This window comes from Aotus nancymaae, unplaced genomic scaffold (genome assembly GCF_030222135.1).
Source record: "Aotus nancymaae isolate 86718 unplaced genomic scaffold, 86718_ANA_hifiasm-v0.15.2.pri h1tg000022l_1, whole genome shotgun sequence".
NCBI classification, from domain to species: domain Eukaryota; kingdom Metazoa; phylum Chordata; class Mammalia; order Primates; family Aotidae; genus Aotus; species Aotus nancymaae.
Window position 1 is genome coordinate 47,580,326 of NW_026988435.1, and position 17,805 is coordinate 47,598,130.

A 17,805-nucleotide genomic window follows, 5' to 3' on the forward strand; every position below is an offset into this window, starting at 1 on the left:
ACGGGTAGCCTTATTTCCACCAGGGGTGACGAGAGTCCAGGTTCCCACACAGTCTCCCATGACTCTGGATTGTGATATGGGAAAGAAAGGGGTTGTTAGTGCCTGGTGGGAATGAAAATTGTGGCTCACCACTCAGCCTTGTCTGACACCACCCCAACAAGGGGACTCTGGGGTCGTCCTTACAGGCTGGCATGGGTGGGGCATGGTCAAGGTTTTTTCTCTTGTGTTTGGCTGGAATAAAGCAATTCTTGTCTAAAAAATTTTCTATCTTGCTGGGCTACCTCTTTCCTGGTCCTTTGGCCAGAGAGAGCTGCTTTCTTTGAGGCTTTTTTTGTGTTTTGTTTTTCCCTATGCCTGCTGATGTTTCTGGGTTCTGGCTTTTTCAGCTCTATGTTGGGAAAATGAACCAAAAGTAAAATGCAGGGTTGCATCTCAGGTCCTGGGGCCCGCCTGGCTTGTCAGCTTTCTGTACATCTGTCAGTCTTTTTATGTGTGTTTTATGTGTAATATCCAAGGTTTTTAGATGTATTTAATGGGAGGAAGAAAGAGAAGGACTCCATCTTCTCACTGAGGAAGTTCCTTTGCCTATTTAAAACCAGTTTCAGCCAATAAGAACTGAGCTATTTGGACAGGCTTATTTGTTGTTTCTCCAGGTTATAGTTTGGGTTTTCAGAAGCACCTTGTGATCGCTTTGCCTGTGTAACCTCGGTGTTCTCGCACACTCTACCTGTGTTCCCGTCTTCATGGTATGCTCGGCCAGACCTCTGGTCCAAAGCTCAGTTTAGTGAGCATGTCCCCATTTTTCTGGCCTGATCCCTCCAGCCAGGAGGCTCCTGGGAGTACCACTGAGGGCTTCTGCCCTGCCTGCAGGGGTCTTGCCATCTGTGCCTACATCTTACCTCCCATTCTAGACCTCAACCCAGGCACTTTGTATCAGTCCTTCCATAATGAAAATATTAAAACATTTGCGAATACCGAATTGTGTCATGAACCCTGCATGCCCATCACCACCATCAGTAATTACCAACCGGGCTCATTGGTTGGTTTCGTCTACACCTCATCTGTTCCTCACCACACTGAATTCTTTTGAAGTAAATCCTAGATAGTGTCCTTTCATTTGTAAATACTTCAGTATATGCCACTAAAAGAGAACTACCATTTCTACACCTAAAATAATTCATTGTAATTCCTTAATGTAATCAACTATTCAGGCAATATTTACGTTTAAATTTCAGAATCTGATTTAGGTTCTTGTATCTAGCACAAGTGCTTTGCACACAATAGAGTCTCAGAAAATATATCTTGAAATAATTAATGACTATAAAATAATAATGCTTTTAAAACTATCTGGGAAACTTTCTTGATTAAAGGATTCTAAAAATAAACTCATTTAACTTTTAGAAACAAATTTGCCTGAAATATAGTGAGGTTGAAAGTTATTAACAAATGATTTCATAAAAAACTGTATATGTAATATATAGTTTTAGATATATGATATTTGATATAGATATATAAGATACATGCATGTTTTAGTACATTTTAGTCATTCTAAGAGAAATGAATTTGCCTTTTAGTGATTTGTAATATGTTTTATTTGTATACAAAGTAACATGTGGTTATAAAATTTGCAAATCTTCTTTTTCCTCGATTGCAATTTGATGATATTCTTTATTATAGATCATGTATTAATACAGTCTTACAAAGTATATCTAAAATATTTAAAAAGAGGAAACTCTTAAATTTATTAATAACTAGAAATTGTGATACTTGTTCTTTGAGGATTTCCTGTGGTTTCTCCTGCCAACAAAATAGTACTTACATGTAGCTAGGAAATTAGTGAATTTTAACAGTGATATGCACTTGAATTTTGTCTGCATGAGGAGCTATTCAAGGTGAGAGAGAAGTAGCTGAGTAAGAAGCTGTGGGTGCTGCTGTGTGGCTTTAGTTTACAGCTGGAAGCCAAAAGTCTGCCCAGACTAAAGGTAGATGACAAATATGTGAGCGCCCTTCTGAGGCCCGTTGTCATCTGTCGTGGTGTGTTGTGTCCTTAGTCCTCCCGCATCAAACGTCTTTCCAGGGCGCAGGCATCAGTGCCTTTGTCCCTAGTTCAGCTCTCCACGGCCCTCCATTGCCCGGAATCAAACTACCCTCCTCAGAGTGGTGCGAGGTCTCTGGGCACTGGCCCTAACCCTCCCTTGCTGGGACCAGGTCCCACCCTCGTCGTCCTTCCATGTGGGAGAATCCACGCCAGAAGTCCTTTGCTGTACTGCAAGCTGCCAAGGAGGAGTGTTTTGTACCAGATGGCAGATCTGACTTCTCTAACAAGACCTAGTTCTTATTGTATGATTTCTTCCTTTAATTTGTAATAATGTCGTGATTATTTCCTTAGAGTAGACTGCATACTACTCATACCGTAGGCGCACTAAATGCTATTCTCCTACTGTCTTTCAGACAGAGACAGTCTCCGCCAGTCAAGAAACCCTCAAAAGTATTTTGCCATGGACATAGAAGATGAAGAAAACATGAGTAAGATCTAGGCCTATCACATAGTATCAGATAGCTAATTTTATGTTCACATTTTGGTATTTTTGTAAATTTATTTTGTGAGACCAATGAGGGGAATGTGTTTATTCCCATAATCTGCTTTTCTGACAGTGGTATGTTTTTAGATTTTGTTATGTTCTCTGCAGTAGGTGTCCGTATTTGCTGCAGACATCTTCCCGGCAGCTGTATGTCTGGGTTTTTCCTTCCTTGTTATCGTCATGGGCATCACTTTTCCCCCGGAACAGGCTTCTGGGTACATCTCATGAAGCCCCACTGTTTCGTGTGGAGTCACGTCATGCCGCGCCTCTCAGAATAATGCTCTGAATATTCACGCATGCAAATCGAAGATAAACGTCTGAGGTTGATTTAAGTACCTAGTCTCTGCAATAACCGTACAGAAATATTTCCCTTCAAATCCAGTGGGTTCTCCCTGCATTTTGAGGAAAGGGGGTTCACATATGTCTGTTGATCTAAAGTTCCCAAAGGTGCTAATAAGAGCTGGGACTGGTGTGGGCCTCCTCCTTCCATGCTGTTCTCTCTGGGGCCAGGGGGTTGCGGGGGGGATGAGGGGAAAGTCTCTGGGGGTATTTCAGCATTTCCTCTCTGTGTTTTCTTCTATAAAAAGCTCAGTGAAGATACTTATCTCTTCTAGTTCATCTTCAGTTCTAGAAAACAGGTTTAAATGCTTCCACAGAAGTTGGGAGAGTTTAGCAGAGAAATTACAACAAAGGCATCATTGCTGTAACTAATATAAATATTTGTATTTACCTTCTTGTCTCAAGGAATAACGTGCAGCTGTGAATGATGAGTGACATGTCACTGAGAGGGATTACTGAGCATTAGAACTTGGCTCAGCACCTTTCCCTTTGACTTCACACAAAACTGATGATGTGGGGTCTTGGAATCGCTCTTGTGTACCGCATAGAACCCAAACCGTGACCCAGTGAAGCTTGTCTGCGTGGTATTCCTGCCCCGCGGGTGTGCTGTGGGTGCTGTAGAGGGGGCTGGGCCTCTGCTCTGTGGACAGTACACTAAGTGTTGGCTTTGCCTGAAGCCGGCCATCTGGGGTGTGAGGGTGAGACCACCTCCTGCAGCGCGGCCCGGGAACCATGGGACCCACGTGCTCACCTCACTTCTGCTGGCGTGTGCACAGCCTGGGGCTGCTGGTGATTGTTTTTCAGGTTTTCTTTTACATCGATCCTGCTCTTCAGATCTTTTAAAAAAACAGCTTTATGTTTTTACTGGGCAACTCAACTCACTATTTCCAATTTTGCCGCAACTTTTAAGAGAGAGGTTTTGTCCCATACTCCTCATTTGAGAAAATGTGGCCTGTGCTTGGCCCGCACAGTAGCCCAGCGAAGGAGTGTATGCAGGGGTCCCCAGGGTCTCTCTGTCAGGACTGTGGCCTGTAGCCCACAGCTGCAGCCACCTCACATAGACAGAGGCTTCTTGATTGTGTAGCTTCTAGAACTGTCCCCAAACTGACCCTGTGATAACTTAACACGCTGGAGAAACCTCCCAAATAATTTTTCTGGAAAGATAAACTCATGGTCTAGTGCTAAAACTTGGAAATGGTGGTTCTGCATTTTTTGTCATTTTGAAGGCGATGCAAAGCCCTGTTATGATCAGTATTCACATCTATGAAATGCAGTAGCATGAGACCGAAAGAGAAGGCACCTGTTTAAGAAGAGCTGTGAACGTGGGCATCTTTCTCTAGTTTTAGTGCTTTCCTTTATTATAGTAGCGTTTTCAGTGACAATGAGAGTAATTTCAGTATATTCCTGAAGTGAATAACAATTTAGAACGCATGTAATCTGTGTTAACCGAAAGTATATTCTTCTCAAGATTATTTGTCAGTCCAATAGTAATTTTTATTTCTGAAAGGAAAGCATTTGGTTGTTTCAGAGGTTATGTTTGATTAAATGCATGTCCAAATACATTTATAATGATCTGATTTTTGATATTGATAATTGTTTAGCAACAAAATCAAACTGTAAGCAGTGATCTAGTATGTCATGCTCTTGCTCAGTTTGTTAATCTCTGAACTCCATCTGACTCTACTTTTTTTAACCCTTTGTTCCCTTTGAGCACCGAAAGGAGTAACCTATCGAGCTTTTGCTGGAGGATGTTATAAATGAAAATTTAATGTCCATTCCATCAGCTTTGTCAACTGGGAGAAGTGGTGTGTGTGTGTGTGAGGACCATGTTGGAGAAATGATATCTGTAGAAAGTTTTAAATCTCTTAGCCTCTGCCACAGAGTGGCGTCAGTTTTCCCATGGGTTGTGTCTAAACCAGGTTTTTATGCTCTACTGTCTTGGCTGAATGATGACAGCCCTCGAATTAGATATGTTTAACCTCGAAGACTGGCAGCCAAGGGCTAGGACTTGGTCCCTTTAAACCTTCCCATGGATGAAGCTGACGAACGTTTTCACAGCTTTTTCAGTTTGCTTAACATATTGAGAATCTACGTTTATACGTCTGGTGGAAATAGGCCCTAAAGCCACCATATGGGGCACTTGTAAATCGGTTTAGAATTTTAGCAATATTTTGGTTACTTAAAAGATTTTTTATAGATTTTTGAAAATTAGTGGTAGGAGTCTTTAACTTTAATTCACATTGCAACCTTGCAGGGAACTGTGGCCCTCACCCCGGGCTCCATGTGACAGCTGCCCAGCCATGATGGAAAGGAATTATTTATTCTTCTCTTTTTTAAAAGCTTGATGAACACTTTTTATTCCTCTTTTTAAAATAAAAAAAAAATGTTTATTTTGCCATGTAATTTTAGAATTCTAAAATTATATTAATTTGAAATCTAAAATACCTTTAAAAGGATAAACAAATTATTCTGGAAATTCATCAAATAATTCTTTTAAAAAAGACAAAATCAACAGAGGGTGTATTTATGAAGTTAGGAAGTTGTAGCCTGCATACAGCTACGATTTTATAGCTTGTTCTTGTATGCTTTTCCTGTCATGGAATGGTATTAAGGATTCAGATTTAATCAGCCCCCATATATAATGTTCTCATTTTTAAATAGACACTAGAAATAAAACCATATCCTCCAAATACAACAACTAAAAGCCATAATATTTTACGCAATTACATAAGCAGCTTTTAAACATTGGTTCATAAACTAAATCAAATCATTGCATTTATTAGATTGACTATTTTAAATCTGAAAAACTAATTATCTTGTGAATTCATGTTTTTAAATAGTTTTTGCTTCTGAGAGACACTGCAATTTAAAACCCTTAGCACGAGGGTGAAGAACAGTGAAAAGGAGGAAAATACTAAAATAAATATACATTTATCCATGTATTAATATTACATTGTCATTTCATTAGACTTGTTAATGTAAGGTCTTTCTGGATTAATTTATCATCCCACAGTTTGATAAGACTGAAAAAGTATCTCTAGATACTTCAGTATATTCTCAGAAAAAAAATTATTTGAAAATTTTACTTTTTAAAGCAAAAGCAGTTGGTGACACTAAATAGAAATGGCAAAGTGTCAAATTACTTGCTTAGTTGAGGCCAGTAGTTCTTTAGCTAAATGTATAACTCTTCATGAATACATCCAGGAATAAAATTTATAAGCACACATCACTTAACCAGTTACAAAGAGAGCTAAAGGAATCTATAAATTTTGCATTTACAAGATCCTGCAACGAAGGCGTTATAAGTTACTCTTTCTGGGCACCGCAGGTTCCAGCAGCACTGATGTTAAGGAAAACCGCAATCTGGACAACATGTCCCCCAAGGATGGTGGCGTGCCTGGGCCTGGCGAGGGCTCTCAGCTCTCCAATGGGAGTGGTGGTGGCCCCAGCAGAAAGCGGCCCCTGGAGGAGGGCAGCAATGGCCACTCCAAGTACCGCCTGAAGAGAAGGAGGAAAACACCAGGGCCCGTCCTGCCCAAGAACGCCCTGATGCAGCTGAATGAGATCAAGCCTGGCCTACAGTACACGCTGCTGTCCCAGACTGGGCCCGTGCACGCGCCTTTGTTTGTCATGTCTGTGGAAGTGAATGGCCAGGTTTTTGAGGGCTCTGGTCCCACAAAGAAAAAGGCAAAACTCCATGCTGCTGAGAAGGCTTTGAGGTCTTTCGTTCAATTTCCTAACGCCTCTGAGGCCCACCTGGCCATGGGGAGGACCCTATCTGTCAACACGGACTTTACATCTGACCAGGCCGACTTTCCTGACACGCTCTTCAATGGTTTTGAAACTCCTGACAAGGTGGAGCCTCCCTTTTACGTGGGCTCCAACGGGGATGACTCCTTCAGTTCCAGCGGGGACCTCAGCTTGTCAGCCTCCCCGGTGCCTGCCAGCCTCGCCCAGCCTCCTCTCCCTGTCCTACCGCCGTTTCCACCCCCAAGTGGGAAGAATCCCGTGATGATCTTGAATGAACTTCGCCCAGGGCTCAAGTATGACTTCCTCTCTGAGAGTGGAGAGAGCCATGCCAAGAGCTTCGTCATGTCTGTGGTCGTGGATGGTCAGTTCTTCGAAGGCTCGGGGAGAAACAAGAAGCTTGCCAAGGCCCGGGCTGCACAGTCTGCCCTGGCAACCATTTTTAACTTGCGTTTGGATCAGACGCCGTCTCGCCAGCCTATTCCCAGTGAGGGTCTTCAGTTGCATTTACCGCAGGTGAGGAACTGTGCTGCTGCTTGAAAGCGTGTGGTCATTGCTCTTGGTAATGCTTCTAGACAGCATTTCGTTTTCAGAGTTACTATTGACTTTCCACCTTGACATCGCTCTGTCCCCACCAGCAGGAGTTTCTGGTAAGTCTGGCTGCTGAGGCAGCCTTTCCTTGATTTTGATGGTCATGTGGTCACTGAGAAGCCGTCTGTATCCTAGTGCATGCTGGGTCCGTCGCAATGCAAGGCAGGACACCTGAGGCCCCGTCCACCAGGGCAGTGTTTACAACACTATCCATGACTCCCTTCCTGTTAGGCAACCCCACGTGGCCCTCATCCCACAGCAAGCCTTTAGCAGGAGAGAGGGAAGATGAGCCCAGTCTTTGAAACTTTGCCCCCAGTTCAGCAGCATTTTCTTTCAAAGATCTCATCCAGGAATCTCACATTCAAGATAAGTGACACCAGCTGGTCAATAGCTGAAAACCCAAGTCTGGGTCAGGATGGCAGCCTCTGGGCTCCCACACGACTGGCTGCTGGCTGTTCACTGTTCCTAAGCTGAGGAGCCCAGGGAAGCAGAGGATGAGCCAGCACAGCAGTGAGCACCTATCAGAGGGCAGGGAGGGAGGGGCCTCCAACAATTGGTCTAGGGCCTGCCGGTTGCCTGGGGGTCTCTACTTTGAATTTCCTACATGACGTCTAGGAGGACTTCCCTGCTTGCCTGGCTGGAGGTGGGCAGCCACTCTTCCATTTGGCCTTCTCCTCCCTCCCCCAGCCCAGTGAAATCAGGATGAAGGAAGGGGAAGTTCCAGGGTGGGCTCAGATTGGCTTACATGAAAGACAAAAAGTAAAGGAGAAAATAGCCTTTAGTTCTCATCTCTAAATCCTATAACTCTCTGATTATGTTTTGCTTCTCTTCTTGGAAATCCAAAATTCTTCTGGCCTATTGTAAAAATTATTCTTTTGACCCTCTATTTATTCATTTATTCCTTTGTATCAGAGTCTTCTTCACTTTGAAGATAACACGTATACTACATTTGTGGTTTGTATTCTCCTGGAAGAATCCAAGTATCTTATAGTTTCTTTTTTGCTGTTGGATATAATTAGAATAATCTCTGTGCAGTTGTAGTCTGAGATGCCCAGAAGTTCTGCTTTAAAGGAAGGAAATTTATTTTATTTTGCCTAAAGCAGCCAAATACAACATTAGTTTAAAATAATATATTCAAGGTATTTCACTGATTTTTTTTAATGAACCAAATACTTGCTTCTGTTATTAACCTCTTGTCAACACTGATCATAAGAATTATTAGTCCATTTGTCCTTTTTCAAATCAGTGGTGCTAGATCCCCTGTGATTTTTTATTTTCATGGTTACTCTTTGCTAAAATATTATAACCTGAGTTCAAAATATTGTCTGATGTAACTTGTCTTCCCTTAATATTGACAGAGTGGCATATAAGACCATTGAAATGACATCAAATGCCGTGAATCCCAGATGTCTGGGCCTTGAGAGTGTAGACTGGGAGCACCTTAGGGGATGCAGATGGAAGCGCCAGCATAGATGTGGGCCCTACCTCCGTGGCTTGGCTGTGTGCCTGCAGTGACTTCTGTGTGGAGCAGGACCAGAGGCCCCTGGCTTGGGAAGGCTAGAGGGGCATGTGTTGGCCTCTAGCCTGAGGGGAGGGGTGCAGGTGGGCAGGGCCATCTCAGCCCCCGAGGCCACTTTCCTCTGGGCTCTGTAGGTGATGAATGCCAGATTCTAGACCTCATGTTCAGAACCACCAGGGCATGAGGGGATGGAGCTGCAATTCTAGTCTCTGCCATGGTGGACCCTGCCAGCCTTGTGTCTTTGGAGCCCCCAGGGTAGCTCAGGAATGTGACATGTGTTCCTCCTAGGACGACGGTGGCCCTCCCAGAACCAGACATCGTATGGCTTTGTTGCTGGGCTCTATTGTCTTTCAACAGGAAATTTCAAAATGTGCATTCTAGGGTGGGTGGAAAACCCTCACTCTTTGTAGAGTAATCTTTGAAGGACATAGGTCAGACATCCCTGCATGTCATTGCAGGTAAATGGTGCTGCCTGGGACTGTGCGGCATGGGTTTAGCATGTTATTTTTGTTCTTATGTCTGTCTCCCAAATTCAGAGGGGAGTCCTTCACTAACCATATAGGGTGAAACCAGTAATCCCCTCAAGGAGAGCTGAGCCCTGCCCATGTACCTAACGCAGGCATCAGCCCCAGCACCAGACCTTCCACCTGAGGCTCTCGGAACTCACTCTGTAGTTACATTTCTTCGCCTTTCTTTGAAAATGTGGAGATTCACCTAATCTTATATGAAACAGAAACTTTTACCTCGTCTGGCTTATCCCTAATCTTCTTATGACCTTTTCTTCTCTGTAAATTCGAATGCATTGCCCTTTCCCTCTGGCACCCTGGCCACGTCCTGTGTTTCTGCCACAGCCTCAGTTCGTTGCAGCCGCTCACCCCTGCAATGCAGATGCCACTGGCTGTGGGTGCATGAATCCTGGCCACCAAAGCCTCTGTCCATTCTCCACGTCTTGTCTTTAACACTGTCCTCTGGGACTCACTGTTATTTGCTGGTGCAATGATAAGAGAAAAACATCCTGACAGCTATCTTTTCTGTTCATTTCAGAAATGTTTTATTAAGGATCAACGTGGGGATGCTGGGTTTTCCTAATGGTCATTTGATTTTCCAGACAAGTGTGATATTGATGGGACGTGGGTTGAAACTGGCTCTTAACACGCACATCCCAGCAGACATCATTTCCCCAAATGCCATGGGCTCATTATATCCAAGATAAACCAAATCCGTCAGACCATGTCCAAAATCCAACAAATATGTCCGTTCTCAGAAGCACTTTCATAAAGGCGGTTGAGCATATACCCGTGCAGGTGTTCCGAGCGTCTAAACGCTCTCCCTCCCCGTGCTGTCCTTTGGTACATGATTATATTATATATTGTGCAGTCTGAGCGAGTGAGCAGAGCCAGAGTGCATTTGTGCGGAGAGGCTGGAATGACTGAGAAACCCCTCAGTGCCCCTTTGAGGGAGGTACTGTGCGCAGCCTGTGGCTTCTTTCACTGGATCACATCTCCAAGCTACCCCTTTCTCTTGCCTGTGACACTGCACATCACCCTGGGCTGTGCTCCCAGCCATGTGTGGCCCTGGGACTGACTGAGCCACACCGTGTGTGCATGTGAGAGAGGGCAAGGCGGGTAGGAGGACCGTGCTGTGTGGACGTAGGCATGGGCAGGTGGCCCTGAGCAAGCAGTCTTGTCTCTGTTTGCCTCAGTTTCCTCCTGAGGGCTGGGATGCCCCGCTGTGAAGATTGGAGGGGTGTTCGTGTGTGGTGCTCACACTCTACACTGGCCCCACATGGGTGTAGTGAAGGACCCAGCTAGAGCCTGGCAGGATCCTGAGGTGTCTGTTTCCAAGGAATGTTCTGGAAGAAACATACACATATACTTGTTTGCTAGATTTACCTGTGTGGTCTTCCAGATAAGAAGCAGCCTGCGTCACTCCATAAGGGAGGGTCCATGCAGGCCTTCAGAGAGTGAGCCCTGCTCCCAGGTACACCTGGCCCCTAACCTGCATCTGTGCTTCCCACACAGGTTTTAGCTGATGCTGTCTCACGCCTGGTCCTGGGTAAGTTCGGTGACCTGACAGACAACTTCTCCTCCCCTCACGCTCGCAGAAAAGTGCTGGCTGGAGTTGTCATGACAACAGGTAACCATCTTGGTATTGTATGTAACTCTGCCTGTTTTCATGTCTGACAAATGGGAAGTGTTCTCAATCGAGAAAAACCACTGTGACATACCATTGGGAGACAGTTTTCTTCTTTTCTTCTTCAAAATGTCTGCCATATGCAAGTTTAGGAACTGCATTTATGAACTTGTTTCCCAAAATGTTCATCTTTCTAACCTAAGTTTGTTTTATTTGGAGAAAGCATACTGTATTAATTTTTTATTTCCATCATCTTCGTCCTGTGAATGGCCTCACTCTGTTTTGGAAGATGGCAGGGAGCTTACTAATTCTTGCTTTATTTGAAAGTAGGGCCTATCTATTGTATTAGTTAATGTTAACGATGCCAGATAATTTCTGTGTGACTTCTTCTGGGGAGGAAGAAAGCTCTAGCAAGAGTAGAAAATCTGTGGGGAAATAACACAATTTAGAATGATAGAAAAAACCCTATTAAATTCATCTAAAAGTTCCCGGTAGCAAAAGGAATCCCTGAATCCTTTTCCCACATCCTGGGAGTGAGAACACGCAGCAGCAGCTCTCTGTGGGTAACTCCTGGAAAAGGAAGCCACATCCTCTGCCAGTGCCTGGCTCCTCGGGGTGGAGCAGGACTCAGGGAGAGGACCCCTGTCATGTGGGGCCGCCTCCGTGCCCAGCATCTGCTCAGCCCAGCCTGGACAGCCGGATGCAGGAAGCAGGCCCTAGAGATCAGGGAGGGAGCTGGGGACAGTTTCTCTGTCTACATTCACCAACCCAGAAGAAACTCCCAGTTCTTGGTATGTGACTGTCTTGTCCTTTCTCCCTGAGGGGTCACCTCTATCAGACTCTGCAGTCCTCTTCACTGAGCCACCTCTTGCTGTGCTGGGAAACCAACTGCTCTGCGTGTGACCCTTGTTTCCTTGCCGTGCCCTGTCCAGGGAGGAGGAAGTATCCAAAAAGCATCTCGGGTTTCCATTTCTATTTTAATGTTTCATACCTGTATTTGCTCCCTTTCTATCTCTCTCCTTACTGCTATCTTTACATTAATCAGAGGTGAGCGCCACAACTACTAAATAGAGTAGTTCCCTAGGTAAGATTCCCTGACTCTTCCAGTGACCTGGTGAGTGAGCTGGTTGTGTTCTTTCAACTACCTTAGAAGAGGCTGATCAGCTTCTGGGAGCATTTTACATCTTGGTGTGTATTTCACTTGAGACCACTTGCTCAGAGCCATAATTTACATCTGAAGCCAGGACCCTGGAGCACTTGGCACTCCAGACAGTCGGTTCAGAGGCTGTCACTGGTTGAGTGGCCTTGGGCAGGTTACAAGGCCTCTGTGCCTCAATTTCCTCATCTATACAGTGGAGACACTAGCAGCATGAGCCTCAGAGGACATGGTGGGAATGCGGTGAGGACAGTTTACCTAACAGACATGGCGCATACCTGCTACCCAGTGTGTACCCCACTGGTTCAGCTGCAGTGGATGTGAGTCTCCCCACAGGTAACTTCCAGGGTCCTTCCTTCGTCATGCCTCTGTCAGTGGTTTGTCTCACAAAGTCGAGACAGAGTGATCTGCCTGTGGGAGATCACCACTCCTTATGATTTCACTCCCAGTATGGTTAAATGGTGACAGTTTACTAATGAAAACATCACAAGTTAATTTTGTTTTCCTTCTTCTTCCTCTGGGTGCCATTAACCCCTCCCTCCTAGCCTCTTTAGTACTTTGATATTTCATGTCAAGATTAACTACTAGACCGGATAGTCCACCTTCCATAGTGTTGCCCACCTGTGTTCTAGTTGTGAGCACTCAAAAAGATGCTATTGCATTCCAGAGGAAATGCCTTCTGCGAGTTTAGCATCTGTGCACTAAGTAGTGAGGATGGTTAGCTTTCCAGAAATGTCACAAAGCCAGTCTTAAATAGGAGGTTGTTTGCAGTGCATACATTCACTCAGTTAAAAAGTAGGTGGTAAGAATATGCATGAAGATGAACTTGAAAAGTCTGTTGGCCCCTGAAAAGTTAAGTCACTGAGAGTAAGTGTCAGACCTCAGGAGCACAGTTAGGCAAACATGACTGTGAATTATAGAAAACAATGTCTCTTTTTTTTTACAGGCACAGATGTTAAAGATGCCAAGGTGATAAGTGTTTCTACAGGAACAAAATGTATTAATGGTGAATACATGAGTGATCGTGGCCTTGCGTTAAATGACTGCCATGCAGAAATAATATCTCGGAGGTCCTTGCTCAGATTTCTCTATACACAGCTTGAGCTTTACTTAAAGTAAGTTTAGTGAACAAATAAGAACAGGAAACTATTTTTTAAAAATACTCTACTATTAGAAAACATTGCAAAACCTTTCATTGTTTCTGTAATCATGGAAAAACTCTCAAAATAATAACTTTAATTAGTAACAATAAGGCTGGATCCCATTCTCTCATAATGCTCAACACACATATGCACACATACGTACAGTAACACAACATGGTCATAAATTTCAAGTCTGTGTTTAAGACTGTGTGATTTTGTTATATGCAGTATAAGTAGAAGTTCCTAAACTGCCAGGTGAAGATGGTCACTTTTATTCTAGTCACTGTTGCTAGAAAGAGCGAGTAATGCATCCAAACTGCTTTTCTTTACAAAGCCATTTCTTGTATGTGGTCTTTCTGTTCTGAAGTCATAAACTGGGAGAAGGAAAGGTTACTCACATTTTGATGACATATCCATAACTGAGTGGACAAGAACTGTATTACTTACCCTAAACATGTAAAATAAATATTCCAGTTCAAACTTATCTTTGCCCTGTTGAAAATACAAGCCTCTGAAAATGATAGATTAAAATTTAACTGCATATAGCTTTAAATGTTACTTTTGCAACTTTTTTCCTTTCAGTAACAAAGATGATCAAAAAAGATCCATCTTTCAGAAATCAGAGCGAGGAGGGTTTAGGCTGAAGGATAATGTCCAGTTTCATCTATACATCAGCACTTCTCCCTGTGGAGATGCCAGAATCTTCTCACCACATGAACCAATCCTGGAAGGTATGAGACGAGATTCTTCAACAAGCCAGTTTCTCAAGAAAATGTGTCCGTTTGTAGTTAACATTTTAAAGAACAAACCTACGTTAATCTCCCTTTTCCTTTTTTTTTCCTTTTAATTTTAGCCTTGGATGTGAATCTGATGAGTCTCTATAAAAGCATGGATTTTTTCTTTCCAATTAATAACTTGATTAGAAAACTTTAATGAATGAAAAATGCTGATTGTAATTAACCAAGTAATTAGAATGGAGTGAGATGTTGGATCAAAATTGTATCAGTTTTTAAATTTGGGTAATAAGCATCTCTAAATCAGAGGTGTATGTGATCCTTCGTATTTCTGATGAATTGTAATTTGCTAAATGTGTAATTAAAGTATTTATTTGATATTTCAGAAGTAGATAGACACTAATGAAAAGTGAAATCACTATTATGATCATATTTTGTTCCATCCTTCTTTACATTTGATGTTAGCACTTTTGTTTTTTAGTATTTTATATCCACATCCTTTCTCCCAAGTTCTTAGGCATTGTTTATTCCAAATAGAATGTTTCATTATACTACTTTCCTTAATTATAAAAGCAACAGGCACACTCACTGTGGAAAGTTGCTAAATATTTTTAAAATGTAAGAAAGAACATTAAAATCACCCATATTCATGTCACCCAGAGATAGTCACTATGGATGTTTTATCATACTTTCCATGTGTTTATTTCTGCATCTGTCTAGATTTATTTTTGAAATTTTAAAAATACAGAGGGAAAATCATAACACTCAAGTATCCATCACCCAGAATTAGCAAATGTTAGCATTTTGTCCTGTTTGCTTCAGCTCATTTTCAATGATAGAAATAAATCCTTTCAGTTAAAGTGAAAACCCTCTGTTTCCCCAAATCCCTTGAAGACCACTTTTGTGAATTTGCTTTGTGTTATGTCCTTCCTACTCAATTTTATATACTTCTTTTTTTTTTTTTGAGACAGGGTCTCCCTCTGTCACTCAGGCTGGAGTGCAGTGGTGCAGTCATGGCTCACTGCAGCCTCGACCTCCTGGGCCCTTAAGAGATCCTCTCACCTCAACTTTCCCAAGGAAAGCAGCTGGGACTACAGGCATGTGCCACCATACCTGGCTAATTTTTATAGTTTTTGTAGAGATGGGGTTTCATCATATTGTCCAGGCTGATCTTAAACTCCTGGGCTCGAGCAGTCCACCTGCCTCAGCCTCCCAAAGTGCTGAGATTACAGGCATGAGCCGCCGTGCCCAGCCTCTCTGTTTCACACACGTACTTCGTATGTGTATTTTGTATGTATGGCATATATATATGTATTTGTATGCACAACTATATTTTAAATTTATAAGGAATTGTTTGATGTGCTTTTTAATAAATCAGATAGATGGTTTACTGCCTATGGGGTTTTAACTCTTTTTCTCTCTTAGAACCAGCAGATAGACACCCAAATCGTAAAGCAAGAGGACAGCTACGGACCAAAATAGAGTCTGGCGAGGGGACGATTCCAGTGCGCTCCAATGCGAGCATCCAAACGTGGGACGGGGTGCTGCAGGGGGAGCGGCTGCTCACCATGTCCTGCAGTGACAAAATTGCACGGTAAGGGGCAGGGCTCCCTGTGGCCGCCTCCCTGCATATGGGATTCACCCGTGCTGTTTCTCAACCTTCCTTTTCCACAACCATTTGGATTTTGTCCCCATTTCTCACTTAGGTGCTCCACAATATTCTTTGAAGGACTGAGGTTCTAAACAGGTGCTGCTGGGACACCCATGAGGGGCAGCAGAAGGACCTGTACACAGGAGGCTCCACACTTGTCACATTCCTGTCCTTTCAAACAGGCATCTCAGAGTTTACCACCTATTTTTAACGTGGGCTTCTGGGTTAAACTGATGTTTTTAGAGTGGGCTACAGGCCATGACATTTTAAAACTATTTGCTTCTCCTCATTAGTAGTGGATGCAACTTCAGTGGTCACATTCATCATTCAGTTAACATTTTAGGTAGTTGATATTTGCATTTTAAAAGGAATGCAAACTCTGTCACAGGCATTGTGTTCTAAGCACAGAGAGTGTCCCCAGCCATTCTGTGTCTGGGTGTGGGTTAGGCTTAGATGCGGGCTCTGCAAGCACACTTCTCTATTCAAGAGGTGCCTGGGAGATATACATCCCTCAGAGGCCTGTATCCAGAGCAGATTATAGAAAGCCCACTTCTACAGATAGTATCAGTTGAGTAGTTCTTTGTTTTTATTTTTAAACTAATGTTTATTTGGGAACAAAATGTAACATAAGCAGATTGTAGAAAGCATACAATGATAAAGTTAAAAACCTCGCTCTTCAGAGCCCTGTCCTGGTACCCATAGTGAATGGGTTTTGACTGTCCATCCAGAAGCTGTCAAAATTGACATATACGCATGTGCACGTGCACATCTTTTCATTGTTTGCATCCCTTTGTGTAGATTTCCTTCAGTGGATCTTGTCCGGAAACCTCAAGTACAGGGAACTGGACTAATCACACACTCTGGGCCATTGCCCACAGCCCAGGTGACCACTGTGATGTGTTTGCTTGCTATTTGTCCTTCCAGTCCACCTCCACATGTGCATACGTCAGCTTTGTGTGTGTGTGTGTGTGTGTGTGTGTGTGGTGTATTCTCGAAAAATACACAATAGAATTATTTTGGGTGTTTATGTATATGTTGTTAATTTGCAGAAACAGTATTATGCTATAAATCCTCTCTGTTTCTTACATTTTCATTCAACCTATATTCTTGGAGCTATTACTGTTGCTCTAACCAACAGCCAGTTCACTATTGACTTTTGCAGATCTTCCTTCATAGTCAAGGGCTATTTCCTTAATGTTGGGACACTCAGATTTCCTCTAACTCCCTTCTACATATAGCCCTGAATATCCTTCAATTTATGCAAACCCCAACCTGATATTATAGACTGCTAGAGTTTCTTGGGGCGTATGTTCAGGAGTTATGCACATATATAACTTCACAGAATAATATCAGATTGCATCCCAGAGGAGTCACACTAGTTGACACTTACACCAACAGTGCATTAGTTTCTCCCACGTTTTATAAACTGATATCTTCATAGTTTCAATTTTTTTTTTTTTTTTTTTTTTGAGATGGAGTTTCGCTTTTGTTACCCAGGCTGGAGTGCAATGGCGCGATCTCGGCTCACCACAACCTCCGCCTCCTGGGTTCAGGCAATTCTCCTGCCTCAGCCTCCTGAGTAGCTGGGATTACAGGCATGCGCCACCATGCCCAGCTAATTTTTTGTATTTTTAGTAGAGACAGGGTTTCACCATGTTGACCAGGATGGTCTCGATCTCTTGACCTCGTGATCCACCCGCCTCGGCCTCCCAAAGTGCTGGGATTACAGGCGTGAGCCACTGTGCCCGGCAGTTTCAATTTTTATTTCTCTTATCACTAGGAATGTTGAGCATCTCTTCAATTACATATTAACTGTTCATCTTACACCTTCTTTGTCTGTTAATATCCTTTATTCATTCGTCTTTTGGATCTCATGCCTTTTTCCTCTTGATTTGCAGAGTTCCTTTTATAGTTTATATTGTAATCCTTAGCCCTTTTAGAAGATGCAGTTTCTTCTCTAAGTCCTTTCCCCCTTGAGTAGTCTTGTCACCCTGTTGAAGATCATTTTAACATATACACCAGGGTTTATTACTGTGCTCTGTTCTATTCCATATGTCTATTCTTTATGCCAGCATCATGCTATTTTGATTACTGTAGCTTTGTAATATGTTTTGAAATCAGGAAGTTTGAATCCTCCAACTTTATTCTTCTTTTTCAAAATTGTTCTGGCTATCCAGGGTCTCCTGAGATTTCATAAAAATTTTTGGATGA

The 17,805-nt window shown here is 43.0% G+C and overlaps 1 protein-coding gene across 3 annotated transcripts in view; it reads left to right on the forward strand.

The window, feature by feature from the left end:
* The window catches only part of ADARB1 (adenosine deaminase RNA specific B1), a 109,373-nt gene that overhangs the window by 56,445 nt on the left and 35,123 nt on the right, over positions 1-17,805 (forward strand). For 2 of the 3 annotated variants that reach the window (XM_012444327.3, XM_012444337.3), the window contains exons 2-8: positions 2,452-2,526; positions 6,250-7,184; positions 10,800-10,914; positions 13,014-13,182; positions 13,792-13,940; positions 14,915-15,040; positions 15,369-15,537. In XM_012444327.3, coding sequence (XP_012299750.1) covers positions 2,452-2,526; positions 6,250-7,184; positions 10,800-10,914; positions 13,014-13,182; positions 13,792-13,940; positions 14,915-15,040; positions 15,369-15,537 — 1,738 coding nt within the window. The remainder of the gene's footprint in view (positions 1-2,451; positions 2,527-6,249; positions 7,185-10,799; positions 10,915-13,013; positions 13,183-13,791; positions 13,941-14,914; positions 15,041-15,368; positions 15,538-17,805) is intronic. The other variant, XM_012444330.3, reaches the window with a different exon arrangement.